Raw genomic sequence first — 27,948 nt, 5'->3', positions numbered from 1 at the left:
TCCTGTTATAGAGAGAGCTGGCCTTTTATCACCACTTAAAATCTAATTAATCCATATTGAAGCACAAAGATTTCTGTTGTCTTTTAGGGTGAGGGGTCATAGAGCCCTCTTTGTTCATCCTTAGACTTATAATCATCAAGCATTGGGGATATAATTTTACGAAGCAAATTGGAAGGTAACAGATCAAATCCTTATCAGAAAGCCTAACTCATAGTTTTAACAGAGTCCTTCGTCCTTTACGTGAAACATTATATTCAAGAAGAACAAAAACGCATTTCAGAGTGCCCAAGGAGTTAATGACCAAAGCTTATATTCCAGGCAGCATAGAACCAAGCTCATCACATTACTGTCAACCACAAAAAAGACAGTGGCTCCTATAGGGGTGGCAAACGTCGCAAGATTTGTTGCAATGGCTTTTGTCTTTAGAGTAGCAATGCAATTTGTTGGACTTTTATTATCTTTGCTGGGATGGGTTTTATCCATTATTACAACTTATCTGCCACATTGGAAAAACCTCAACCTGGACTTAAATGAAATGGAAAACTGGACCATGGGACTCTGGCAAACCTGCGTCATCCAAGAGGAAGTGGGGAGGCAATGCAAGGACTTTGATTCTTTCCTGGCTCTGCCCGCGGAGCTCAGAATCTCCAGGATTTTAATGTTTCTGTCAAATGGGCTGGGATTTCTGGGCCTGTTGGTCTCTGGGTTTGGGCTGGACTGCTTGAGAATTGGAGAGAGACACCAAGAGCTCAAGAAACGACTGTTAATCCTGGGAGGAATTCTCTTCTGGACAGCAGGCATCGCAGCCCTTGTTCCAGTGTCCTGGGTCGCCCACAGGACAGTCCAGGAGTTCTGGGATGAGACCATCCCAGAGATCGTGCCCAGGTGGGAGTTTGGGGAAGCGCTCTTCATCGGCTGGTTTGCTGGGTTTTCTCTCCTCCTAGGAGGGTGTCTGCTAAACTGTGTGGCCTGCTCCACCCAAGCTCCTCTAGCTTCTGGCCACTACGCAGTGGCAGAAACACAGTGTCCATGCCTGGAAAATGCAACTGCAGGACCTAAAGTGTGACTTGGACAAGATCAGAGGGACTTATTTTCTGCATCAAATGTACAGGAGAAAGGGGTCTTTGTTATGTAACTAAACCTGTGTTGCTCACATTTTCTCATTTAATAACTACTTTCTGTCCTAGATTTCCACCCTCTCCAAATAGGGAGATGAGGCAGTCTTATATTTAAAAGAAAATTATTATGTTAAGCATTGAATAGGTCTGAGCAAAAAAGTTGCATTGATCTAGTTATTTAAATAAAAATGTGGTGGTATATCCAATATAGTCAGTATTAAGCTTTCATGTGTTAATTTTATATTAGAAACTTTTGTTTTTGTTGGTAGCTGAAAATGCTAATTAGTTTGTTTCCTAAAGAGAAAAACTAACAAACCTGAAATCTTTCAGGCATTCTACATTGGTCAAACCACAGGTTAAGTCTATCCCTAAGTGCTATTTCCATAGTAGTAACTTTGGTCTTTTTTAATCAGAGGTGGTTTGTCTTTAGGAAATTACAAGGCACCCTGCGTGACAGGATTTTATGAGGCTGGAAGGTTTTCATTCAGTACATCCTGATACTTTCAGATTCAAAATACTGGCAAATCTTCTCTCTTGTCTCTTTCCTCAAAAGCTTTTTTTTCTTTTCCTTAAAAGCTTTATATTTGAAACAGATGAACAATTAAAAACATTTTGCTTGATATTTAGTTATTAACAGTTCATTTGCCTTAATAAAAACTTTCCTTTGTTTAATTAAAAATCACAAGCTTTTGTATATACATACTTTCGTTGTGTATAGAGAGGTGGTGATCCTAACCCACAAAGTCATTTTGCTTAACTTTTCTACAGCATAGAAAGCATATTTAAGCAAAGAAAAACAAAGAACAAAAAAAAAGAAACACTCAAGTGTTTATGCATGTTTATGAAATTGATAGAAAGGCATATTGGTAAACAGATTTAATATTTAGTTCAATATTGTTTCACGTTATGAGGCGTATATAAGAATTAAAAAAAAATAGGCCTGATTTAAGGTCTAGAGGGATTTGTATAAGATTGATTTATTTGGTTAAGAAATACTTTTCTTGAACCTATTTTTAAAAAATGGTAACATTTAGTGTTACCACAATATACGTACCAAGAATGTGAGAACTGTAACAGATGAAAATCTGACAGGTGCAATTAGTAAGACATAAAGCGGTAGGAAGTGAACCGAAACTATTAAACTTTTTGCATTTAGACTTCTTAATTCTTTGACTTGTGAGAAAACTCAGGAACAACATGAAAGCCATTTAAACATTCACAATGAAAGGAGGATTACTACCACTTAATGTCATTTTGGAGACAAATTGCTTACTAGGAAATTGATCTTGGCCACACCTTGGCATTACTGGTTTGCAGAATTATTTCCCTATCCTTTTCTGAAACCTATTCAACATAAAACCAAACAATAGCAACTCTGGCAAGAATCCTCCTACATACACAATGAAAAAATATTTCTGAGCTCTCCAAGTGATAACATAAGCATCACACTTTTCCCAGCAACCGAAAGGTAGGAGTTAGACTAAAGCTTGCAGGACTTTAAATGGCTGTAGTATTTAGAACGGCGGCACAATTGGCTGGAATTTCATTATCTTTGCTGGGATGGGTTTTATCCTGTCTTACAAACTACCTGCCACATTGGAAAAACCTCAACCTGGACTTAAATGAAATGGAAAACTGGACCATGGGACTCTGGCAAACCTGCGTCATCCAAGAAGAAGTGGGGATGCAATGCAAGGACTTTGATTCTTTCCTGGCTCTGCCCGCGGAGCTCAGAATCTCCAGGATTTTAATGTTTCTGTCAAATGGGCTGGGATTTCTGGGCCTGTTGGTCTCTGGGTTTGGGCTGGACTGCTTGAGAATTGGAGAGAGACAGCAAGAGCTCAAGAAACGACTGTTAATCCTGGGAGGAATTCTCTTCTGGACAGCAGGCATCGCAGCCCTTGTTCCAGTGTCCTGGGTCGCCCACAGGACAGTCCAGGAGTTCTGGGATGAGACCATCCCAGAGATCATGCCCAGGTGGGAGTTTGGAGAAGCGCTCTTCATCGGCTGGTTTGCTGGGTTTTCTCTCCTCCTAGGAGGGTGTCTGCTAAACTGTGTGGCCTGCTCCACCCAAGCTCCTCTAGCTTCTGGCCACTACGCAGTGGCAGAAACACAGTATTTCCATCAACACCTGGAGATGAAAAACACTCACCTGAAAATCTAAGCCAGCCATCAGTGGTGTCCACTCCTCAGGAGATACTCGCCCAACCCTGGATTTGGTAGGATTTCCTAATACATGGTCACCCAGCCATTATGCTTATGATTTTCTAAAATGCATTCTCCCTGTGGCTATTAGCTTCTTAAATTGTGATTTCTTTCTAAAACCATAAACCACTTTTATCTTCTACTGTGAAACCAAAACCAGTCAATACTTAATAGTAATCATACTCAGTACTGATGAGTTTTGTTTTAAAATGAATTCAGTGATTGTACAAAACTAGTAAATCAAACATTCTATTAGTACTTATATATTTTTGGTGTTATTCATAGAGATGAATATTTTGGGAATTGGAAATGTTACTAATAATCATTTACTTCTTTCAAGTGTTTAAGATCACCAACTTCATGAAACTATAGTCTTGCAGCATATTTATTTAAAATATATGACATCTGATTATACTAAAAAAACTGCTGGCTCTTTGAAAGCTGGAGAGGTGAGATGTGGGACACATCATCTTATTAATCAGAGACCTCAGAGCCTCTGAGGAGACTTTCTCACAAGTCATCCACATTCATTCAAGCCTTATTTCCTATGTCAGAAGTAGAGGGCAGTCTTCTGTTTTGGAGGATTCACATGAAATCTACCACACAAACGTGCCTTTGCTTCTGTGTCCTGTGCTCTGCTGTAGATGGCCAACGTCTCCTCCCTCCCCCAATGGGGCAGCCACAGGGGACACTGCAGATCAGGACTGGGTTTATGGGCAGAGACCCTCCTGGGGCCGGGTCATCGAGGGAGCACACTGCCAGTCCAGGTGGTGTGATGACAGAGCTCATATTTTGGAGACCTTTGTTTTGCTTGCACAGAGAAAATACTCCGGATTTTTTTTTTTTTTTTTTTTATCAGCAATACATATCATCCAACCAAGAAGTATTCACAACAAACTGCTGGCTTGGGGAATTTTTCATGAAAGATTTTATATTTGCTTGGTACACGGTTCAAGTAAATTGTTGTGTTTGAGCCAATCAGGGAAATTAACTGAACAATAAACGACACTGAAATAAAGTATTAGGCAATATGTATCTTTGTTTAAAAAAAACAAAAACTCACTGAATTTTTTTCCACCCACGAACACTTGAAAAGTGCAGAAACCAAAGTTAATCTATGTGATGTATTTGCACACCTTTACAAACAAGACATTAAAACAGAAACATATTCAGAATTTAACCTGATTAAATATTTAGTTCAGTCCTGAGCTTTTGATATTTAATACAATATAGATAAAGTAATAGCAAAAAAAAAGACTTTAAATTTATTTGATTTGCATGCTACAGAGATTCAGCTAAACTTTGTTCATCTGGCTAGCAACATTCTTTTTGTACCTGTAACACTTAGATTCTGATATACAAAATTGTAATAACATACTGATAATTCAAACTTGAGAACTAAATATTACATTCTTTTTACCCTGTGCAGAATAAATTCTACCTTTAAAAATAGCATTTATAATATTAAAATTCATATTGTCTGTATGGTTTTGTGATCAAGGTATTAAAATGTTTTGTCACTGTGAATCATTTGGGTTAGTACAAATATGACAGGATTGTTAAAAGCTGCCTATAAATACATAACACAATTGCTGATTTTTAAAGTGTGGAAAAGGATTATATTAAAATAAGTTTCTCATGTTAGAAATGAGCAAATTTTGTAAAATAAAACCAAAAGCATCGTGGTCACAACTGTTGACTACCAGCCTGAGACAGATTTTATTCTTTTATACTTGTCTGAAACTTTTTGTATTTTAAAAAAGTAAACAGCTAATCTGATGATTTATAAAGCTGTAAATATTCCAATATAGGCTTTTCTATGTCCAACATTTAAATTGGCCAGAACCGAACTATATATTAAACAGAACATAAATAAGACCGTAAATAAATAAATGAAGAAAATAAAATCGTACGGTACAACTACACATATTCTATAAACATTTTCACGGTCAAATTAAGAAGCTGAAAACAGCTGACCTTCATTTAACTCTACATTAAATAAACTTCTGTCTTTCACATTTGACCTTGACAAGGATGAATGATATTCTTTTTCTAGTTTTCCTTCGTCATCTAATAGAATGAACTGGGCAGCCCTGAAGGACTGTGCTCAGTCAATTCACGAGGCTGGTTTTTGTTCAAATTAGTGTCACGTCCAGTTATAGCTTCAAAGACATTTGTATATAAGTGGTGGGACACTTAGGAAAAAATAAAGTTCTAGGCTCAGGAATTGCTTAATTTGAATTTTGATTCTGATAAAATGAACTTTCCAAAATATGTATAATTACTTTCATGAAAATAAAAATTCTTGCTAATGAGGCTTAGGAATAGAACTTGGGGCCCACAGAATACAAAAGGGGCCCATTCCTTTAAGATGATTTTTTGCATTTCTAAAAAACAAAAACAAAAAACAAGAAACTGACTTAGTTTGCTATATAAGATAGCTAACCAAAATTCACCTCTGCCAGTATTACAGATTGAGTGATAAGTATGACTTAAACCGCATAAAACTACTTTAAAAGCCTTTATGCTGGCAGAACTACACTGGGGATTTGTTTCTTTTAAGAAGAGCTGGGATTGGGTAAGCTTAAATTCTACACTGGAAGATGCTTTAGTCAGCTCACATCTCTAAACGTGTTCATCTAGAATGGCTTCTTTTAAACAAATGACTTAGTGTATACATGAAATTAATAACCTCCCAGGCACTCTTCTCTTTGTCTCTCAACTCCTTACCATCAATTATGGATAGGACCCCCTACATGAGAGCTGCAAAATAATTGCTAGTAAATGTTAGAAATCAGTTACATAAAGGATTAAAAACATTTTTTTTTTTTTTTTGGCAACTTTGATTCAGTCAAGAGGCCCTTCCTGTTCCTGGTTACACCATATAACTGCTGATGTATTTCCCTCCATGTCATCAGAATATCTGTCCTTAGACGAGGGGCCAACACGTTCTTCTACTTGACGCCACCCTCATACCTAGGACAAAACATTGTGGTGCAAACCAGAAACTCACATTTGAACACTCACCCTAATTCAGGCTAAGTCAGAAGCAGCAGCTGCTCAACTGCTCAATGCTTCAGTGCACTGTAGGGTAACTGGCTTTCTCCTTTCATCTCCCTACCCTTGTCATAAATACAAAATCTTTAGCCAGCCAGGAGGCCTGCCCCTGTGCATTCTTATGTTGTGGAACTCAGCATTTCGTTTTTGTTTTCTTTAGACAAACAGAAACGGACAAAAAGGAAACTGTTTTAAGGAAACAAAATGTTCCAACGTAGGTGACAGAAATGAATACAGCACCTGTTTCAGGTGGACTTGGAACTCTGCACTGAAGCTTATGCTCATGATCAAATTCAAACGGAAAGAGCTGCTCTCTAGTACAAAAATGTCACATGGCGCTGTTGCCTCTTCACAGTCTACTCACAAGAAAACAAAGAAAAAGCAAAAACCACCTTCTGCTAAACCGAGTTAGTTGTCAACAGTCAGTTCAATAGGATATACACTGGGTACTGCCTCGATTCCATTTTTACAAAATAAAGCCCACTGGCAGTACACATGCACTTACACATTTGTGTACCAGATCATTCCATTTTGGTTATCTGACTTTTTTGCTTTTTTAAACTTATAAGAATTACATTCAAGGTACTTTAGAAATTAACATGTTGAAAATCTGATGTGAAGTCAAAGCTCTTTAAGAGTTGATAGTTATAGTACAACCTCGCTGCCCACCACCCCCCCGAAAAAGCCCCAATGTTCAGTCTTTTGCTCGCCCTAAGAAATGAACAGGTGAAAACATCATTTCTTCAGCAATGTAATCACACGTCATCGGCTGGCAGGGACGGGATGCTTATCTTCGCTCTGGTGAAGTAGGCGATCTTCTCCCTAGAGGCGGGGTGAGGAATAAACCCACTTAAATGCAATGTTGAAAACACCCTGTGACCATTAGAAATAGTCCCAAGACTATTTCCAGGAGTCTCCACAAGGCCGGACAGGAGCTCTTTCCCTGAGGTAAACTCCACGTAAAATCAAGATGGTCTCTGCCCTTTATGTCAGGATGAAAAGCAGAACAGTAGCTCCGGCTCCGGTGCATCACCTCCAGACCAAGACAGTCTGCTCCCTTCCGGCATTTCCAATGTAAGACAGTTTTTAAACCATTGGGGGGTCAGCACAGGTATGAATGTTTCTAAACTAGGTAGAAGAGAATTCAAGAGAGCCGAAATCCTAGGAAATTTCTCAGGAACCTCACAGAAAAGTACACGATACCGGGAAAATTCTTTAAAATTAGGATTATACAACTTGATGAGCGATACCATGACCCCAATGAAGGGAGTAGGAACTCGACTGTCATAAAGGTCATTCTGTCCTGCATCCCGAAGCAAGGATAAGCAGAAACAACCTGAAAGGGAGAAGCTGAGAAAGAAAGGGGCTGAATGGTTTTCAGAGGTTAGGAGAGTGTTAAAGAAAAATAAGGATTTAGGATTGCATAGTGTGGGGACAGAGTCCCAGAGAGCAGTTTCCAGGCTCTCGGCCTCATGTGGAAAGGTGCTGGCTGGGGCAGTAAATGGCCATCAGCTGTGAATAGTTAGCCATTAGCCACTAAGATAACTGCCGTGGCTACGCTAGCAAGTGCGGATTGCAGATGGCAAGTGGGGTTAGCAAGTGCGGATGGCGGATTGAGGATCGTGTTGATCCTACTTCCTGTGTCTCGCCTGGCCACCAGTGAGAGTGGGGTGCAGGAAGACCCCTCGCTGGGGTACCGGCGGATGTTTGCTTTTGTGTCTCGACCAGCCACCAGCGAGAATATAGTGGTAGGACTCCCCTGTCTATGGCTCTGTTGTTGTTCCTTTTTGGCCTCACCATGTCCTGCGTTCTGGTGCGGGGAACGGGAGCTGAGACCCTGCATTATGTGTAGTTACCAAAGACAAAAGCAATATGTCTGTGTTTTCTACAAAACCTTCATCTGGTACGTACTATCCCATCAACAGATTTACTGAGGGTGTGTTGTGTACGCATGTTGGCCGCTGCAAAGAATGAGGCACCAGCCCTCCTCTGAAAAAAACTAACAGTCTAGATGGGGGAGGAAGTGTGGGGTTAGAAGCAAGAACTTCTAGTGCAAAAGTGCAAAACAATAAGGAAAAGAGAGTGAAAGAATAAGAAAGGAGAGTGAAAAAAATTACAGAAATTGAAATCAGAGTTATTTTTGTGGTATAGTGTCCTGTTGATTTGTTTGATTCCAGCACAGATAAAAATGATTAAAAAAACAAGTGAACGTGGTCATGACATCACTGAAGGCTACAAGGCAGAACTGAAAACTGGGGACTCCCACTCGAACACATCCTGCAAGTGGGCTTCTTTGGCTACCATGGTGTTTTTTAAATGCCTGAATTATTGCCAGTATCCACATGTGAGATATTTCACATAAAATCCCTGATTTCTAATTTCCCTTGACAAATCTGAAGACCAGGGAACACCAGGGCTCTTGGTTGCAGGTGAAACATGCAGCTGGGGCAGAGGAGCCTGTGCATGGGGCAGACCACCCCAGCGCCACGCTCACCACTCTCTCACCGCTCCAGGCCTGGTGACAGAGACCCGGTGCCTCCCTCCCTCCAGTACAGTCTCTTATCTGGTCCATCTCACTCATTTTCATCACCTGCCCGGTGACATAAATGCGTTTGTACGTTAAGGGACACAGGAGTGTTTATAAACCTCTATTTTGGGTTTTAGCAGCAGCTGAGGGTTGGATGATTTCCATGCTGGATGATGATGCCTACCTCCGAGAGACCATGAAGATTCCTCTCACCACCCTCGAGTTCTAAAAACCCAAAGAGCAGCTTTCTCTAAAAGTTAAAAGAGTGATTCGGCAGCAGCATGGCGGCAGGATAAACTTGACTCTTTACTATAAACGGTCATATTAAAACAAAAATCTGAAGCCCTTGTCGCCTCAGCTTCCTTTCCCTCCACTCAGGGCTCATTCATCGTTCAGTCAACACTGATCTCCACCTCGGTCCTCTGGCTTCACTCTGCCACCTGGCACGCAGTCCCGTCCCCTCCCCACTACACCTGCCCCACCTGGCCTCTTAATGTCTGTCCCCACAGGTCTCTTCCTTCAGCTTCCTACAGACTCCTCTATACAACACACCACACACACACACACACACACACACACACGCACGCACCCAAACCAATAAAACCTTTTCTGTGGTCCTTCTCTCACCTGCATGGTCACCAGTGGCCTCCTGATCACCTAGGTGGGGGGAGGGGTGGTGGCGGCATATCTTTCAATTCACTCCTTTCTTGTTGTGTTTGACAGTATCAATAACCTCCCCTCCTTCCAGCCCCAGAACCACGCTCTCCTGTTCTCCTTCGACCTCGGACCTTTCCTTCTCACATCTTTTTGGCTGTGAGCGAGCCTCTCTATGGTTGGCATCCACCAAACCTTCTCTCCTGGCCACCTTTTCACATTTTCTGGGATGTCTGACCCATTTCCGTTGATGGAACTGCTGCATGTAGGATGAAGACCCCCATTTTTTTTTTAATCTCCTATCCTGACCCTTAATCCTGGCTTTGGATTTTTATTTCTATTTGACAGTCACCTGGGCTGTTCTACTGAATTGTTAGCCTGCCATGCCCCAAAGCACGACTCACTCACCCTCTCCACAGCACTACTGCTGCCCCCTCCAGCATCCTCAGTCCCCACTGCTGCACCTGGACGCAGCGCTCCGCCTGCTCCCACGCCCCTCCGCCCGGTCACCTCCCGTCACACTCCCATCACCTGACTGGCCCCCCTTTTCAGTTGCCGCCTTGGCCCACTCTCTACGATGCCTCTCCACGGCCCCACATAAAACCCATCCCTTTCACGTGCTTTTGTGCCTGGAGACTGCGGCTGGCTCCCTCACCATCTATTGCCCTAGGTGAACACCTTCGGCCTAGCATGCAGGCCAGGCCGTGTAATGGGGGGACACGCAGGCCAGGCCGTGTGATGGGGGGGCCCGCCCCGCCCTGCCCCGCAGGTTCCGCCACCCTCACTCCCGCACTCACATGGAGTTTGGCCTGCCCAAGGCTCTGTGCCTGTCCACACTGGTCCCTCCACTTTGACACCCTTCTCAACCTACCTCTAGGGTGCCTGAAAAATTCGTACCCATCCCTCCCGCCATGGTTCACACTGTCTGTCTTATAACCTCCGGCTAGCTTCTGCGGGCCCTCCCAGGGCCCGACTTGGGCCTTCAGTGGGCTCTTCCCTCGCGGCACTGCGACCGCCTGCTTCCCTGCCACCTCCCCCCTCCCCCACAGCCCGAGCCTCTGCGAGCAGGAGCACGTGCGCTGCAGGGCCCAGCCCGGTGCACGGCTTATGGGGCGCCCAAGGAATGTCTCTGGAATGAGTGAGCAAAACCCCGAGATGTGTCTTTTCTGTACCTTTTTGTATGCTGTATCAAGATATGTCAGTGAGATGTGCTAAATGCTTCTGAGAGCTGGGGACCCTCTGGGTTCCTTGGGAGCCAGCCTTTAATTGAGTCAGGATTGCTGCCAGTGGAGTTTGTACCCTCAGCAAGGAGCCAATGGAAACTTCTATGTGCAATCTGGGAGGACAGGATTTGACGTCTCACAGCCTGATAGAAACTTCCAGCACTCTGAGGTGAACTCCTACGTAATGCAGAACACATGCGGACACCCCCAGTGTCCCCCGCAGGACCCTTTACCTGAAGGACTGCACCTGCCGAGGCACCTTCCAGCTCTGTTCCCGGAGCCGGCAGACGTCCTTGGAGACCTGCCTCATCAATTTCTCGGCATTCAAACCTTGCTTCTGCTCTTCTTTTGACTGTTCGGCCTGGCAAAGGAAATAAAAACACAAAAACCCCATATAATGCTAATTATTATGGAAATCCTCAAAGACATGCTATAAGGCTTGAAAAATTGTGAACTAAAGCCAGGAGGGAAGTTTAGGCAGCTCATGAGGTGGGTGTCTTTTCTCACCATCAGGGGACAACACTCATGGGTCCAACTCATGCTTAGGTGAGACAGTCATTGATTTGGGGAGGGTTTATTGCATTTAAAAAAAATCTCATTACATAGGTAATACGTGATCAGTTTATTACATCTGGAAAACCTAAGAACCCTCAAAAGGGAAACTAAACACTACTTATGGCAGGCACTGTGTGCCAGAAATATATACTGTTAACATTTTGGCGAATATTCTTTCAACCTCTTATTCATCTTTTAAGCACTTTTTTTGTATCTATTTTAGCCATTTAAAAACTGTTGAAGTAGAATTTATATACCAAAAATGTACACATAAATTATAGCTCACAGAACTTGTACAAATCAAACACACCCACGTACCCAGCACCAGATGAAGAAACAGACAGTCCCAGTTCCCAGAGAACTTCTTTGTCCCTTCCAGTAACCAGCCTCAAGGTTACCACCAGCATCTGACTTCTAACAGCATAGGTCATTCTTGCCTATTTAGTTTATATAAATGCAATAGTACAGCAGGTGTTCTTTAGGGTCTAACTTCTCTTGCTCAGTATTATGCGTACGGGAATCATACATACTATTGCATGTGGTTGTAACCTGTTTTACTCACTGCTGTATAATATTCCAAGGTGTGACATTACCACAATTTTGCATGAACACATTTTAAAAATAAAAATGGAATAATAAATATTAAAAGTTCCCTTGTCATTCATTCATTTATCCAATCAATAAACATTTATTGATTTCCTTCTAAAGAAAGGAGATATAAGTTAGTGAAAAGCACAAACTCTAGAGCCTGATTGCCTGGATTCAAATCCCATCTCTGACATTCACTAGTGATGTGAATTTGGGCAAATTGCTTGACCTTCCTGTGCCATAGTTTCCTCATCTGTCAACTGGGAGTAACTACTTACTTCAAAGGGCTGTTGTAAAGTTTAAATGGGTTAATATATGTAAAGTACTTAGAGCCCACACATCATAAAATCCACTATTTCAGTGTTTAGCTATTACTGTTTTTTTTTTAAACTAACAGGCACTGTACTAGGACCTAGGAACATAGCTATGAACAAGACAGTAAATGTACCAAGAAGACCCTGAGACACAGATTTTAATAAACCAAGTCACAAACCGTCTCGGCAGGGATAAAAGTGGTGGTGGTTTCTGTTACCTGGGAGTAAGGGTAGCGGGGTATGAGTTAGAGCACCTGGCAGCCTCCCAGAGCACTGCTTGGGTAGCTAAGTTTCCCCAACATTCCTGGCGACAATTAGGAGGGAAAGTGAGGAGGAAAGTTCCCTGTATCAGCACCATTTTGTTCAGAATTCATTTTCTTAAATCAGCTTTCCAAATAAATGCCAAAGCCAACTCACGTATTTATAAGGTCTCACAGTCCCCAAAACACAAAGTAAATTAGATTTTTATTTCTGTCAGATGGGGATCCCTGCTTTTAAGACAAAAAGACTGCTTTTAGATGACACCACTTCCCTTCATGGAGTGTATATGTATTATAGTCTTCAGTTTCCACTTCACAGACAGCTAAATCCCCTACAATGCGGTATCCCTCGAACTTTGCTAATGATAATCGAGTGCAGTGACCTCTGATTTTTTTCACCACAAAGGATCTCTTTTCTAGATATTTTTTACTGCCTCCCTTCCCTCTCCGTTTTGAAAGGTTTTCTTTAGAAAACTGGTCTATATTTGTTAAGTAACAATTCTCTCTCGACTATTTTGTAATTGATGAGATAGGTTAGCTGTCACTTGGAACTTCTGAATTTATGTAATTCAAGTTCAAAGTGGACAAATGTGATACTTTTACTCCCTTTGTGAAGCCTTATCTTTAGTAAATGATGATTTTTCATTAGGTCTCAGGTAAAGAACTACTGACTTAGTAAACACAAAGAAATGACTGCTACTAAGACATGAGATGTGAAATGAGTAAATCAGTAAGTATATTAGAAGTACTGCTGCTATTCTAATTCTTGGTAAATTATGACTAAACCAATCTTAAACTGGCTGTCTACTTATTGACTTGAACAATCGATCGTTCAGGAAAAGCCAGAGAAGGTAGGTACAAGCTAATATGCTTAGGTACGAAAATCTGACCCAGCATCCCCCAAAAAATGTATTTTCTCAGATCAGAAATACAATAGGCCCCCTCGGCAGGGATAAAAGGATCCTGCTCAGTCTTTTGCCACTTTCCACGTCAATGGGATTGTGGTGCTTTATTTTATCCCCTTTACATCACTATTAAGACAGGCCCTCTAAGTAGCCTAATGGCTGGTGATATTTTCAATTACCAGCATTTTTGTGGTCATTGCAAAATCACTTTGAAACTTGGCTTTGTTTTGTGTAAAACAAGACAGTGGAACACGCAGAGATACTCCTCCTTTTCCTACGGAATAAAAGCATGCTTCACTGAAGACTCCATTTGTCTCTATGTTTACATATTTATATTTGTACCTATGTCTATATCGTTTTTCCAAAAATCTGAGTGACAAAATATATTATCAAATTTTTGTCAGCTGTTAATAATCAGTAGGAGCCAACTTTGCGGGCAGTTAAATCACAGTGTTGACTACTTCACTGCAATCATTCAGATTTATTTTGTTGAATGAGGTGTATTACTATCTTTGACATGTAATTTTCTTAGCAGATTCTAACTTTTAAAAGGGTTAACATCTGTCTTATTAGAAGCTTTTCTGAACTCTGGGAAACATTCTGAGGAAGAAACAGAAATTTCTGCTTTGTAAGCAACATGAGGCTCCTTGGGGGAAAGGCACACCTCTCCCCTTCCCATCCAGCAAGTCACGACGAGCTGCCTGATTCACAAGCGTCGGAAGACACTTTCTACGCCCCCGATGCAGAAGAGTGTGATTAACCTTCAGTTTAAGCGCTGGGAGCCTGACCTGCAGAAAGGTGCAGTGATTTACTTACAGGCACATTAAGAAGCCTAACGGAATAAGGTTGTACAGGAGTACAACCCTGTCTTAATTTACAGTCCTCCATTTCCTGCTGTGCTTCCTCAGGGGGTTGTACAATACATCAGGACACTAACTCTGATTCAGTTTTTATTCCGAGCTACAAACCCGTCTTTCAACCACCAAGGAGGAAGGTTATGGAGTATGACCCGGAGGCCTGCCAGCTTCCCTGACCAGGGAGGAAAATCTAGGATGTGCTTCTGGCTTCAATGAACTGCTGTTCTGGGAGCTGTATTTTTTACGGCAATTGGCAGGCTCTTTGCTCATCGTTAGACGTTTTATGAGCACCCTGCCGAAAATCTCACAAATCCCCAACACTACAGGGACATGAAAGGGCAACGTGTGAGTGTGCGTTGGTGTGTCCACATGTACTCATATATAAAGAAGCGCATGTGGAAATGAAGAGCAAGCAGGAGAGATAAGTCAATGGTTATCACCAACTTCTGTGACCACAATGAAAGGTACGCAACTGAAATAGTCTGTATTTTCACAGCTGGCTATTACAAACTTCAGTGGTGACAAAGAAAAGTACATAACTCAAATAGTCTATGTATACAGAGTTGGTAAAAATAAAGATAAAAACATCTGTACTCAGGGAATAAGATTGTTTTTAAAACAGCATAAAGGCACCTTGTTTTGTGAGCTTTATCTTCACTGCTGCTTGATACAACAACGGCCAGTAGGCAGAAGGAGACAAAGATGGAGGGGCAGCAGGCGTGGTGGTTTCCCACAGTTCAATAAAGCTCTGCTCTACGTGACCTGCGTAAGACTGAACTGTGAACATCTTTATATGGAAAAGCTTCCAGGAATCACATCTTATCTTGGACTTCAGAATTATCAAAGTACTCCATGTACCCTAAAGGTTTGCTTCTTTTACACCATGTAGCCTGCAAGTTCCACACATTTCCCTGAATCTTCGCTTATTATTGAAAGCATATTACATTTGATCATTCTGTGAAAGAGATCACAGAATTTTGCAACTAGAAACGCTCTTTTGTGGCTATCTTAATCCAATTCTCTTATTTTATAGACAAGTATATAAAATCCTATTTGAGCACAAAAAAATTAAAGCAACAGATAATGCACACTTTTTCTAGCATTTTATAAGACTGATTTGTTTTTATTTAATTATTTTTTTGTTTGATAAGAAAGAGGAAGGAGCTGTGAAGGAAAGGAATGGGGAGAGGGTAATGAGAGTGCAAAGCTGGCCAATGTCAGAGGCTCTCGCCCTCACCCCAGAAGTACCCATGGGATTCTTGGCCTTGCTGTTATCTAGAAACAAGGATCCGAAACAAGGCTCTCCAGTGTATACCAGTGGCTTTTTCACTGGGTATCATGAGGCTAGCTGGAGAGTTTGGGCCCTGTATTGTGGGGGAAAACAAACAAACAAACAAACAACAAAACTAAACAGCATTTTGTGCATATGAGTTTCAACTCCTCTAACAAAGGAGCTTTATATTGAACTATTAATAACACCCTGTATGATGTTCACAGTAATGCTCTAGGAAAATGATAACAATGGTATGGGGTGGACTGAATACAACTACCTCTTAATATCCCTTAGTTCTTAATATCCCTCAGCTCTTAATATCCCTTATTTACATATGTCTTTATTCATGTTTGGTTAGGCTGGGATTTTCTTGATAACTGGAAAACGTATATTCTCACTCTGAATCAGACATCTTTAACATGTCAGCTCAGATCCTCTTGACCTTCCTGTTTCCTTGTGGTCACAGCTCTCTGGAGGGGGCGTCTAGTGGACTTCATGAAGGCACACTAGAGTCTCCCCTCATTCCTCCCGGAGCCTCTGGCCCCTGCCATAGGTTTTCCTGTTGAAGCCGAAATATGCCAGGAGATTGCTTGGCACCCACACATGCACATGGGCAGAACACTTCTTCCCCTTTTCTGCGGGATAGCTGTGAGGCACAGCCCCTCGTGGCTGGTCCTCTGGACACCAGCAAGCAGCACACAGTGGCTACCTCCTTCCTCGCCTCCCCTCTGCTTCCTGGGGCTGCTCCACCTTCATGAAACCATGGAACAGTCACAAGAGAAACCCCTTGAGCTTTTTTTCTCTCCCAGAATTTTGATGTGCGAATTGATCATGAAACCAACTCAGTGCTGGTTCATCAGCTAATACAGATCAGAAACCCTCTATTAAGACAGAATTCAATTTCTAAACAAAATCATCAGCAAGTTGTGTAAGGGTGACTACAGTCAGCAGTGGACTCTTATGAGGCTAGACTTGCGCCTAAATAGGTGCCATTTAATGAGTGAACAACTGCAAATTACTATAAAAACAAAGCACTATTTTATAAAGAATTCTAAAGTGTCACTCTTCTTCAGCACTTCCAAAGCTGGAACAAGATCAGCTTACAGCCTGCATCAGGCAAGACTCAGGAGACTGAGGCCCTTGAACCTCTGCACCCTTGATGCAAACTGGAAAAGCCCATGAAGTCTGGTGAGCAGTTGTTACCTCCTCTGACAAGCCTCATTCCTCTGATGCTGGAAGGCCTGCTCTGTGAGCAAAATGCATCCAATGCGGCATTCAGCTAACTTTACTGGCCAGTGGCACTGGCCTTGTGCAGAAGTGCAGGGGTGTGCTGAGAATTTAAAAAGCAAACCCTCACATACCTACAGCAGCACTTTTATGCAGATGCTGGTTCTGAGGTCAGCACAGGAAATGACAGTACCAGGCAGGTATTTTAGCCAGCACCTACTTTTTAGATGGTAACTTGCAATAGGGATAATAAAAATACCAATAATTAAGAGACAAAATGGGAAAACACCACTCATGTCACACAAATGGCTGCTGAATGACAGAGATGACAGTTTTCAAAGAGGTCACTGACAAAGGAATTTAGTTCAACTTCATTCATATCATGTCTGGAAAATCGGTCTGGCATTCCTATGACTATTGCTGTCACTAAGAACAGTATGATAGGTTGGCGTGACAGGTATGAAAACAAACAAACAAGGGGTAGTCAGGGATCTTGGCAGCCTGGGAGGTGTGAACAGGCCGTTTTCTCCTTATCACTGCCATTATTTTCCTAGATCATGACTGTCAACACCACATGGGATACTGGGAACAGGACAGCATAAGACTCCTGTTTCAGAACAGAGTGTTAGAGAGTTCAGGCTCATGTACAAAACGGCCCATGAAACACTAACTGATTTGATCTGATAATATCCCCAGACCATGGTACTCCTGGGACTTGGTCCCAGAGACACCAAGGCACAGCCTGGACCCAGGGTGCCCACATGGTGGCCGTGTCTAACCTGGAGGGCAGGGCACAGGCCCTCAGGCGTCCGAGCTCTCCTGGGGTCACCAAAAGTGCCCACCAGTCAGTTTTCATCATTCTTTATATGCTGCATTTATCTTTTCACCAGCATGTCCAAGGGAAATCCTTTCTTCTAGTGGCAGGCAGGGGGTAAACAAAACTCAAAACAGGAGAACCCCATGTCTGGTAAGCAAGATCAGCAGGCTTTAATGAGGCAGAGGAGATTTCGCCAAGGTTGGATGGGACATCTATTACAAGGCACTGTAATACGGACGAAGCAAAAAGATGGCCTCACCACTCCCCTGGGGCATTTACACACGAGGCTGAAGGTGCCCTAGAAGAGGATTTGCATGAAGAGGTTTTTCTTCTTTACAGGGAACACTTTTGTTCAAGTTCCCCCAAGAAACCACTCTCAGAACTTTCTGCAGCTGAAAACAAACACACATTCTGGACTGGCTCAGTAAAGGACAGGTTATTAAAATGAACAGGTACGCATCAGACATCAAGTCGATGCAGGTTTCGGAGGCTCTGAGCAATGCATCTAAGTTGGCCCTGAAGATCCATCTCCTGGGCTGATGGGCTCTACATTCCATCCTGTTTTCATCTACTTGGACTAAGGATTTGTTTAATGTAGAAAGAAAATAAGCATGATACTAAAAACCTGCAAACCTCCAATCATTGATCAATGCCAGCAAAAATCTTAGCAGAATTCTATAAGGAAAGATTGAAAAAAAAATCACTGAGGACAACGGTATATTTATGATACTTCTACCTTTGGAAAGATGTCTTACCCCTCTGTTTCTTTTAATTAGTATTAGACGTGCTGCGTGGATCTTGCCCAAGCTCCTCACTGGACCTTGTGGAATTTGGCTTGCCCTAGGGATATGGAAGAAGCCTCCCACCACATGGTGTTTCCAAAGAGTTCGTCTTTAGAAACTTCAGGGTCTCCCCATCACTTAAGACATTCAAGGCTCTTAACAATTTTGCCCCAGTCTACCTTATCTCCAACTACATAGGAAACAGAATAGGTGCTGAAGATACAAAAATCAAAACATGAGCTACATTCCATATTTGTACTATGGGTTTTATTAAAACTGACTATAAGTCTGTAAATTTAAGTCAGTTAATTTAGTAAGTTTAAGTCAGTTATTAAAACTTTTATTTTTGACATTTAAGTCCTTAATCTACTCGGAGTTGATTTTTGTATATTAGGCAGGGATCCAATGTTATCTTTTTCCACATGGATAATCTTTTTTCCAGCTTCACTGATTCAGCAGGCCCTCCTTTAGCCACTGGCTGACATGCTATCTCCAGCACAGAGCAATGCTCCACATACATGCATCTGTTTCTGGGCTCCCTCTTTCATGCCGTTAACCAGCCTCAATTCTTCCGCCAATTCCTTATTGTTTTATCTACCTCATCAGTTTAATAAATCCCAATTTCTTATAGGGCAAGTCCTCTTCCTTTATTTTTTCCTCCAGAAGTATCATTTTTTTAGCATAGTAAAGTGATTTAAAATTTTTTAATTTAATTTTTTTTCAATTACAGTTGACATTCAATATTAATTTCAGGTGTATAGCATAGTGATTAGACATTTTTATAACTCATGAAGTGATTTCCCCGATAAGTCTAGTACCTAGCTGGCACCATACATAGTTATTACATTATTATTGACTATGCTATACTTTACACCCCCTTGACTATTTTGCAATTGCCAATTTGTACCTTCTAATTCCTTCTCCAGAAATATCTTGGCTAGTCTTTGTCCTTTGTTCTTCACTAATTGTATCAATTTCCATGAAGAACCTTGTAGGTAGGCATTCTGCTTGGAATTACACTAGCATCTCCACAACATTAGTTCTTCCTCTATATTGGGGGTTGGCCATCTGTCTTTGTCAATAAAGTTTTATTAGAACACATCCAGAGCCATTTCTTTACATCTGGTATGTGGCTGCTGTTGTGCTACATGGCAGAGTAGTAGTGATGAGAACCCATGGCTCACAAAGCCTAAAATATTTCATATGTGGCCCTTTATAGGAAAAGTTTGCTCTAGACGAATGTGGTACTTCTCCAGGAGTTTAGGTATTTTTACATTTCTCCTCATAAGGTTTTGTAATTTTCCCTATACTGTACTGTGTATTTTTGTTAAATTTAATCCTTGATTCTTGATATTCTTTGATAATGTTGTAAATAACATCTTAATTAAATTTACTAGTTGTTTCTGGTAGGTGTATAGCAATGCAACAGAGTTTTATATGTCATTTTTCTATTTACACATCTTTCTAAACTCTTACTTGTAATAACACATGGAGTTTTTTTAATGTACATTATCATGTTATTTCCAAATTATTATAGCTTTACTCATGTTTCTACTTTCCAATCTTTCTGTTCTACTTTTTTCTTGTTTTACATTGGTTAGAATTCCTGACATAATGTTGAACAAAAGAGTGTTGAATGTTTTGCTTCTGATTTTAAAAAGAACGATTCCAATGTTTGTCTCTTTAAGACCACCTTTGCTTTCAGTTACTCTTCATTGAGTTAAGAAAATTCTCATCTTCTTAACTTACTAAGGGTTTTAAACATGAATAACTACGGACTTACATCAATATTTCCCTTCATCTATTGAGTTGATCAAATAGTTTTCTGCCTTAATCTGCTAAAGGAATTAATTACACTAATAGATTTTTCTAATATTACAAAAATTTTTGCACAATTCAGCATAATGAAAATGTAATATTTTCTAAGCATATTATTAGGTTCTACTTACTAATATTTCAGTTAGTATTTTTGCATCTATATTCATAAATGAAATTGGCCTGTGATTTTTCCTTTTTGATAATACTGTTGTCTGGTCTTGGTATTAGGGATGATGGTCACATAGAATGAGTTGTGGAGTGTTCTCTCGTTTTCTAGTGTCTGAAAGAATTTGTATAAAAGGAAGAGAATCTGTTCTTTGAAAATAGGGTGGAACTTATGTATAAAACACCTTATTTTTTCTTTGTGGATAAATTTTTAATCACTGCTTTCATTTCTTTAAGAGGTATAGGATTTTTTTTATCTTTTTTGCCCTTTTCATTACTTCTAATACGTGACATTTTCCTAGATACTTGTTCAAATTGTGGGCATATGTTTTTGATAGTATTCAAAATATTTTTTTAAATTTCAAATTGACCTGTAGTTCTGTCCTTTACTTTTAATTATAGTTTTCTTTATTTGTCTTTCCTTCATCGATCTTGTCAGAGCTTTGTCAATTTTTTTGAAGTTTGTTTCAAAGAACCATTTTTTTTGCTTTATTGAGTTTCTCTCCATACAATGTTGATTAGAAAACAGAGTAAACCACATAACAAGCAATTTATGCATGAATCTTATCAATGTGATATTAAGAGAAAAAAAGTTCTTATAATTATTGATACCCAGGGATCCAGAATTTCATATTATGACAAACCAGAAACAAAGAAACAACAATAAACCTAAAGATGCAGAGTTCTGCTTATATCTATAGTTGTAAAACTCCAACCCAGCTTTGAAAACCATAATGCTCCTTCTCCATGCTATTAAAGTTGGTCAATGTCAACTAAAAGTTTGAAATTATTGCTAATGTTGAATCGAAAGACTCAAGAGAGTGAAAATGATGATGATTCTTATTAAGGTTACAAACATAAGAGTAGGTCATTTCAGCTTTTAACTCAATCTCCCATTTTTGCAAAAAGACAGCCATGCTGTGGCACTGCTCGCCTGCAGGCCCGTGGACCTCTAACTGCCTGGAGATGCTCTGGACATTTTCTATTGCAGGGTCCCGTACCTGCTGGGCCTCTTCACCCTTCACTTGGGATGAAGTTCCACTACCCCTTCATGACCAGTTTAAGTGCCACTTCCTCCATGAAACCCGATCTCAGCAGGAAGTGATTTCTCTTGAGGACCTGGTGTATCTTTACCAAACCACAAGTTCCTTAAGGGCACAACAGTGTCTAATTATCCTGGTATTGTATTGTCAAACATAAGGCCTACAATACAACTCCCCACTGAACAGACATTTACTGAGGTCCCACCGTGTGCAAAGGTTTCTTTCTATCAGGTGGAATATAATACAGATGTGTAATATGTTTTGTTGCTTAAACTTTCTTTAAAAAAGGTATTGGTATCAGTTTGATCCCTGAAATTCGTATGTTAAGTTTCTGAGTTCCATCTGGGATTAGTGGTGATAATCAGCTACGTGACTCATAGTTTCCCTATAGCACCATATACCCCATGATCAAAAAAATAACTGGGCCGAAAAGAGAAATTTATATTATGGACAAGAGTTTCTATTTGTTTAAGGAAGTGTCTAATTTAGGTTAGATTTCCATCCAAAAGGGCTGAAAGAAAACAAAATTTTGTCATCTGTAATACTTCAGCTATGTGGAAAATTCTATTTGGATATCACATATGAATGTGAACATATACTCCTATACCAAAATATAAATTCTAATTTTGAGAGAATAAATCAATTTCATAAATACACAGGTTCTTGAGATTTTGGGTCATATTTAGGTGGCAGAATAATAGAGATAGTCCCTTAAAAACACCTTATTTTTTAATCCATGATTTTATCCTATCTTGTATAGTTGTTTGTATGGGGAAAGGCAAGGGAGAATGCCAATATGTGATGTGTGACCTTTCTTGAAGGTAGAACAGAATGTGAAAACTTAGGAGCATTAAAATTAGCAATACATTTATAATTGATGTGGTTAATGAATCTTAAAGATCCACTCATACAAATTTCAAACAAAAGTAATCATTTATGTTTAAAGTTATACTGTAATTATTTACACTGTATTTATTAATATTTGCCAAGTCTCATGTTGAGACAAGAAAAATGCTGAGCAGAAATGAAGACACTCACTTCCCCTTGCTGCCATGTTTCTGTCAGGAGTCCAGGGGTCACTAGAGCTGCAGCTGTGAGGTCGGGTGGCGTGGCGGGGGCACCTCTTACCTGGGGGAGTGGCGGAACCACTCTTAACAATGTCCTGGGTTTTAAAAAGGCCTCTAATTATGGGGAAAAAATGTGTTCCAAGTTCTTAAAAAAGGATTTGAAGACTTGAGCAAAACTGAGGTATAAATTGGATTCCTTCTACATGGCAGGTGTTAGAAAAGGCCGACTCTACGTAAGCCCCTCAGAGATAATGGAGACACTGAAATCTGTACCTGCTTCTCAGCTTGTTTCAGGAGCTTCTGGAATCTCTCATCTTCCAGCACACCTGGTGGAAGGTCCGTCTCTCCCTGAGCTTTCAGTTCCTCCAGCTTTTGCCTCAAGCCCCTCAGGGCTTGCAGTTCATCATTGAGGCGACTCTGCCGGGTTAGAGATGCCTGAAGATCCAGTTCTAAGTCTAGAGATGTGCGCACTGGGCATTCTTGTGCTGTTCTTCTAAGGACGGGTTGGCAAACCGTCTGGACAGTTAGGACACAAAAACAAAACACCTTTATTATATTGATGCTCATTATTCTTTCCTTCCTTCCTGGCACATGATGGGATGGCATTTCCTTGCTCCCTCGATTGAGGCATAACCAACCAGTGACTTGCTTTGGCCAATGACCAATGTATATCACTTTCAGGCAGAAACTTTTCAAAGCCAGTGTGAGATTTGTAAATTTCTGTCACCTGCTAGAGGGACAGCAAAGATCCAGAGATGGAGGCCCCATTAGCTTGAGTCTTGACTGAAGAGAACAAAGGAATATCCAGCTACCTGCAATGAACAAGCAGCTAACCAAGAAATAAACCTTTATTGTTTCAAATCAAGTATTTTTAAAGTTATTACCATAGGATAGCCTAGCGTGGCCTGACTAATTTACTACACAAAGGCCACTCTCCGTGATAAACAAATACATCATAAGAAATTTTCATTTCCTCAATTTCAGGACACACAACTATATCCCCACAGCTTATACCTCTTCCTGTCATTTCTAGAATGCCAGCCAGAAGGTAGCTGTTCAGCAGAGTTAAGATTTGGACTCCTTCCTCTAATCAATATGTTTAAATTCCAGCTCCTTCCTTGATTTCCTATTGTCTAGTATCTACTTTCACCCCCAGATCATTGGAGTTCTTCCTGTGGCCAATCTTATTGATTTATCAAGAATTAATTATTGAATGTGTACAAATAAATGACTGCTGGGATTTGTAGGCAAAACACTGGGAAGAGAAGACATAATTTCTGACTCTGAGGACTACAATTAGAGCATGGTAGGAGACAATCACCGACAGTAAGCTGTGAAAATAGTGACTTCTGTGTCACAGGAAGGTAGGGAAAAGGGAGATCATTCAGGGCTGCGTCAGACTCGCTTGAAGTAAGGATTTCAAACAAGGCTGGGTAAGACTGCACAAGAAGAGGGAAACAAAGGGGGCATTTCTTGCCTATTGTTGGCAGTGGGAATAGAAAATCAAAGATTACTAATAAAAACTGGTACTATTTGATACAAGAGAAAGGGACTCAAATTTGAGAAGTATTCCAGCTTGAAGATCTGGAATAATGGTGGTGCTCATGACAGGTGAAAGGGAGAGGGCCTGTCTGCCCCTTTCCTTATTTCAGAGCCTTAGCCCAAATCTGAATAGCTTTCATTGTTTCCTCCTAATCCAACACATAGTGCTGTAACATTCTCTAACAGTCTGCAGCATTCTTAAAATTAGATTCCCTTTATTCAACGTATGCTGTAACAACTTATGACACGGTAGAATCATGAGACACATACTCTCTTTGATTGTATTACTCACTTTTCAAAATCAAAAATCCTTCCGAGTTGTCCTAGGAGCCTTTCTATGGACTCCAATGTGCAGAGGCCTGCTGGTCAATGTTTCACAGCTGGCTCACTGATCTGTAGGCTTGGCCAATTTTGCTGGTGTAAATACTCCCGCTATAACTGTTTACAAGCTGTCAATGTGACAACACTGAATTGGGAAGAGACGGGCACCACCAGCTCTTCTGAGCCAACACGAGGAAGCTCCATCACTAACCTCATGCCTCCTGTGCCTGGCTCTTTGCTTGGCCAGTCAGGTAGGTAAACCTTTTACTGACCTTTGCAGATGCTTCTGTTCTCTTCCGCCTCTACACCTTTTTCATGCTGTAACACTTAAATCAGAATACCGTTCCCATTCACTTCTATCTAATCATATCTGTCTACTTTAAAAACCGTTTAACAATCATCTCCTACACAATCCAGGATTAACCTTTGTCTGGTTCAAGTAGTTGTAATAACTGAGTTTATCAGTAACCCGTTAGTCAGCTTCACTCAGTTCATAAACGCTTCTGGTTAAAATTTCTCTGAAGAGTGCTACTATCCTCTGAAAATATGTTAGGTGACGTATATAAAGGAGTTGAGAAGAATTTTCACTCATAATGGAAATTTAGGTGCTTCTAAAAGGGTAAAGTTTGACAATCTGAAAGATCCACACTTCAAAATTTCCTGAAAATGCTAATATTAAATAAATGCCAGCATTTTTACCTTTAGAAAAAGAAATATGCCTATTACTTTCAAGTAACTAGGACTTTAAAGCAAATGTTGCCTAGTCATACATCTAGTACTTTGTACACAGCAGCATTAAACTGGAGAGTTACTAGTAAAGATAATGAAACTAATTTACCTTACCAGTGTTTATTCCCAGTCTCCATTCGTAATGCCCAATCTCTGGCTGAGCTTGATCACTCCTTGTCCCTTGAATGTGTTTTCCTGCTCCCATGAGTCATTTCAACAGCACCTGGTATCTATCCCCCACTTCCCCCAAATCTACCATTTTCTTCTGAAATTTTATCCAGGTGTGAAGGCCACAGACCTCCCCCAGGAGGCCTTTTTCATTCTCCCAATCAGCTCATTCTCTTCTTTTAACCACCATGGTTTAATAGTCCTGTGTGCTCCTCTGAGCACCAACTCTACACCGGAAGCTCCTGCAGGCAGTGCCTATTGAGCTGAGCACACACAGTGCTTCTTACTTACTGAACAGCGCACTTTAAGCTGAAATAAAACAGCTTAGTAAATTCTTACTAAACAAATTCTTAGTAAAGAAATAACTTCCCATTAGTATTTCAGCTGTTGGTAAGTAAACAGGAACTGTTCAACCTTTTAAGTTATTAAATATTCTCTCAGATTTATCCTTTAAAGGTCATCCAGAGACCTATGGCCTCTAGGAACATTTAACTGAAGCTTTCCCATCCACATCAATCTTAACCTTCCAAAAATACCTGTTTATAAGCAAGTTACTAACACTGTATTACGCACTTACCGGAACTCATGCCTGGTACTGGGTGTTATACTTTTCCCACAATTGCTCAAGAGCCAGACACGGTGTGGAAACACAGCAGCCATCAGTAGGAATGTGTACAAGCCCCTTCTTCATCGATACTGCAAACTAAATTTCTGCCTTAATTTGCTCAGCATCCAAACCAGTGATGAATGAATATTCTCAAGCACATCCTCTCCCCGTCTCGGTAACTGACATAATAATGTCCTACTCCCCAATCCCCCGCATCACTTCATACCACTTACCAACAGCACCTGGTATCCATTGCGCATCCGCTGCCAAAGGGTACCCCTTTACCCTCATGTGTAACCACAGCGGCTGCATTCAATAGCCCAAGAGCATGGAGCACTGACATTCAACCATTCTGGCATTTATACTTTGCAGTCATGACTCTAGATTGGTCTAGGATAACGGGCTGCTGCTGAGGGAATACGTACCCTTTTGACCCTCAAACTGCGCCGTTCAGTGGAGTTTCTCACAAACAGTGATTTTTTAGCCAGGGTAGAACTGTCACTGTCACTTCGGTTTAACTGGCAACAAAGGACAAAAAAAAGAAAAGAAAAAAAAGGAAATCACTGCATAACAGAGTGATTGTAAACATTTACAGTTGAGATGTGTATCAGATAGAGAAGATAATGAGAATAGGAGTTTATTTCTTTAAGAAAATCCTCCCCAAACCATTTTTCCCTGTTCTATGCTTTCTTAAATAACTGAATTAAAAAAAAACAAACAATTGCCTTTTGGTGGCAGTTATCAGAAGTCATGTGTTAAGATACATACTCTGCAATAAAATTATCCCTTGTATTGTTAGCTAATATCCAATATTCACTTTTTAAAGAAAAGTTGATGTATAGAGCTCCACAGCAGAGTTGAGGCACAGTTTGCACAATCAGAACACTCCGCCCACACAGCCCGTTCTCACTCCCTTGCCGGCTTCAGGTCTTTGCTGGAATGTCATCTTATCAATGGTGCCTGCTCTGAACCTTACTTAAATGTTCATCCCTTGTCCTCACCAGTCCCAACCCCTCTTAACTTCCTCTGTTGTTTCCCACGGCACCGGTCCCCATCCATGACACTTCGCACGTATTTAGTCACCATGTTCATTGCTTGGCCTGACTCATGAGAATGTAGGCTCTGCAAGGGCAGTGCTCTGGGTCTTTCTTTGTCCACAGACAAATCCCAAGTATCTAGAAACATGCTTAATAGTAGGTGCTTAATAAAAATATTTGTTGAATTGAATGGATACATTTAAAAAGTATTTTCTAACCCATTTTATAATATTAAATCTACATGACTACGTAAATACTTCGTACGTAAATACGTAAATACTTTTGAAGTAGAATCTGGTAAATTGATGCAAGTCCTACAATCATTCTCCACAGAACTATGAATCTGATTCAGTGTTTGGAGGCATTATTAAAAGATGATTTTTGTTCTAAAATCTAATTGACAATTTTTGGTTCTGCAGGACTAAAAATGGTGTTTGATGGACAGCAGGAATATACAAAATACAAATCTCAAGACACTTTACATTTCTACATACAGACTGAAGTACAAACATACTTGTGGCCAGGTCCTAAATTTTACTTATTTGCCACATAAATGGCATTAGAGCCAATGAGACATTAAATTTGGGGAAAAAAAGACACCCCCCCCAACCCAAACTAAAAAGGACCGTAAGAGTGTGATATTTTATGTGTATTTTATAAAAACATTTCTAGCTATTACTATTTATAGCCGGAATTTGAAGATTCCCCCCTCTACTGTGAATGTAACGGGCCACTGGCTGGCAGGAGCAGGACGCTCAGCTCCCAGCGCCTGGCAGGAGCCGCGGCCCCTTACCCGGCAGATGTACTGGTTCCGCTCTCCGGGAGAGAAGGTCTGGGAGCGCACGATCACGCTGCTCCTCACGAAGGGGCGCTGCCGGGCGCTCAGCCCGCTGCGGTCTTTGGGGCGAACTGCCATGCTGGCATTATCTACCTCATCGGTATTTGTTTCTTTATCAACCTAGAAGAGAAGTCATTTGTCAGGAGTGGATTGACGTGGATACACTTATGCTCCTTTCTTCTAAGTACAAACTAAATAGCTAACCTTCCAACAGAAGCTCATCTAGCACTTAGGGCTACTTCTGAGAGAAA

The 27,948-nt window shown here is 40.8% G+C and overlaps 3 protein-coding genes across 4 annotated transcripts in view; 2 read left to right on the top strand and 1 right to left on the bottom strand.

The window, feature by feature from the left end:
• Positions 1-278: 278 nt before the first annotated feature.
• Positions 279-1,066, top strand: LOC308496528 (putative claudin-24; the record flags this gene model as incomplete). The annotated part of the gene is made up of 1 exon (XM_081046003.1): positions 279-1,066. Exon 1 carries the CDS (start codon positions 410-412, stop codon positions 1,064-1,066), a length of 657 nt encoding a protein of 218 aa, XP_080902129.1. The 5' UTR covers positions 279-409.
• A 1,553-nt stretch (positions 1,067-2,619) lies between these two features.
• On the top strand, positions 2,620-3,282 carry CLDN22 (claudin 22; the record flags this gene model as incomplete). The annotated part of the gene is made up of 1 exon (XM_081046343.1): positions 2,620-3,282. The coding sequence occupies one exon, from the start codon at positions 2,620-2,622 to the stop codon at positions 3,280-3,282; it is 663 nt and encodes a 220-aa protein (XP_080902469.1).
• Positions 3,283-4,177: 895 nt separating this feature from the next.
• WWC2 (WW and C2 domain containing 2) overlaps positions 4,178-27,948 on the bottom strand; it is a 163,753-nt gene continuing 139,982 nt past the window's right edge. Inside the window, exons 19-23 of one of the 2 annotated variants that reach the window (XM_081046341.1) lie at positions 27,653-27,817; positions 26,248-26,340; positions 22,729-22,971; positions 11,018-11,145; positions 4,178-7,202 (exon numbers count right to left, since the gene is read on the bottom strand). In XM_081046341.1, coding sequence (XP_080902467.1) covers positions 7,136-7,202; positions 11,018-11,145; positions 22,729-22,971; positions 26,248-26,340; positions 27,653-27,817 — 696 coding nt within the window. In that variant the 3' untranslated portion in view covers positions 4,178-7,135. The remainder of the gene's footprint in view (positions 7,203-11,017; positions 11,146-22,728; positions 22,972-26,247; positions 26,341-27,652; positions 27,818-27,948) is intronic. The other variant, XM_081046342.1, reaches the window with a different exon arrangement.

The sequence above is a fragment of the Rhinolophus hipposideros genome, assembly GCF_964194185.1.
Source record: "Rhinolophus hipposideros genome assembly, chromosome: 4".
NCBI classification, from domain to species: domain Eukaryota; kingdom Metazoa; phylum Chordata; class Mammalia; order Chiroptera; family Rhinolophidae; genus Rhinolophus; species Rhinolophus hipposideros.
This window is presented reverse-complemented; position numbering and strand designations above follow the sequence as displayed.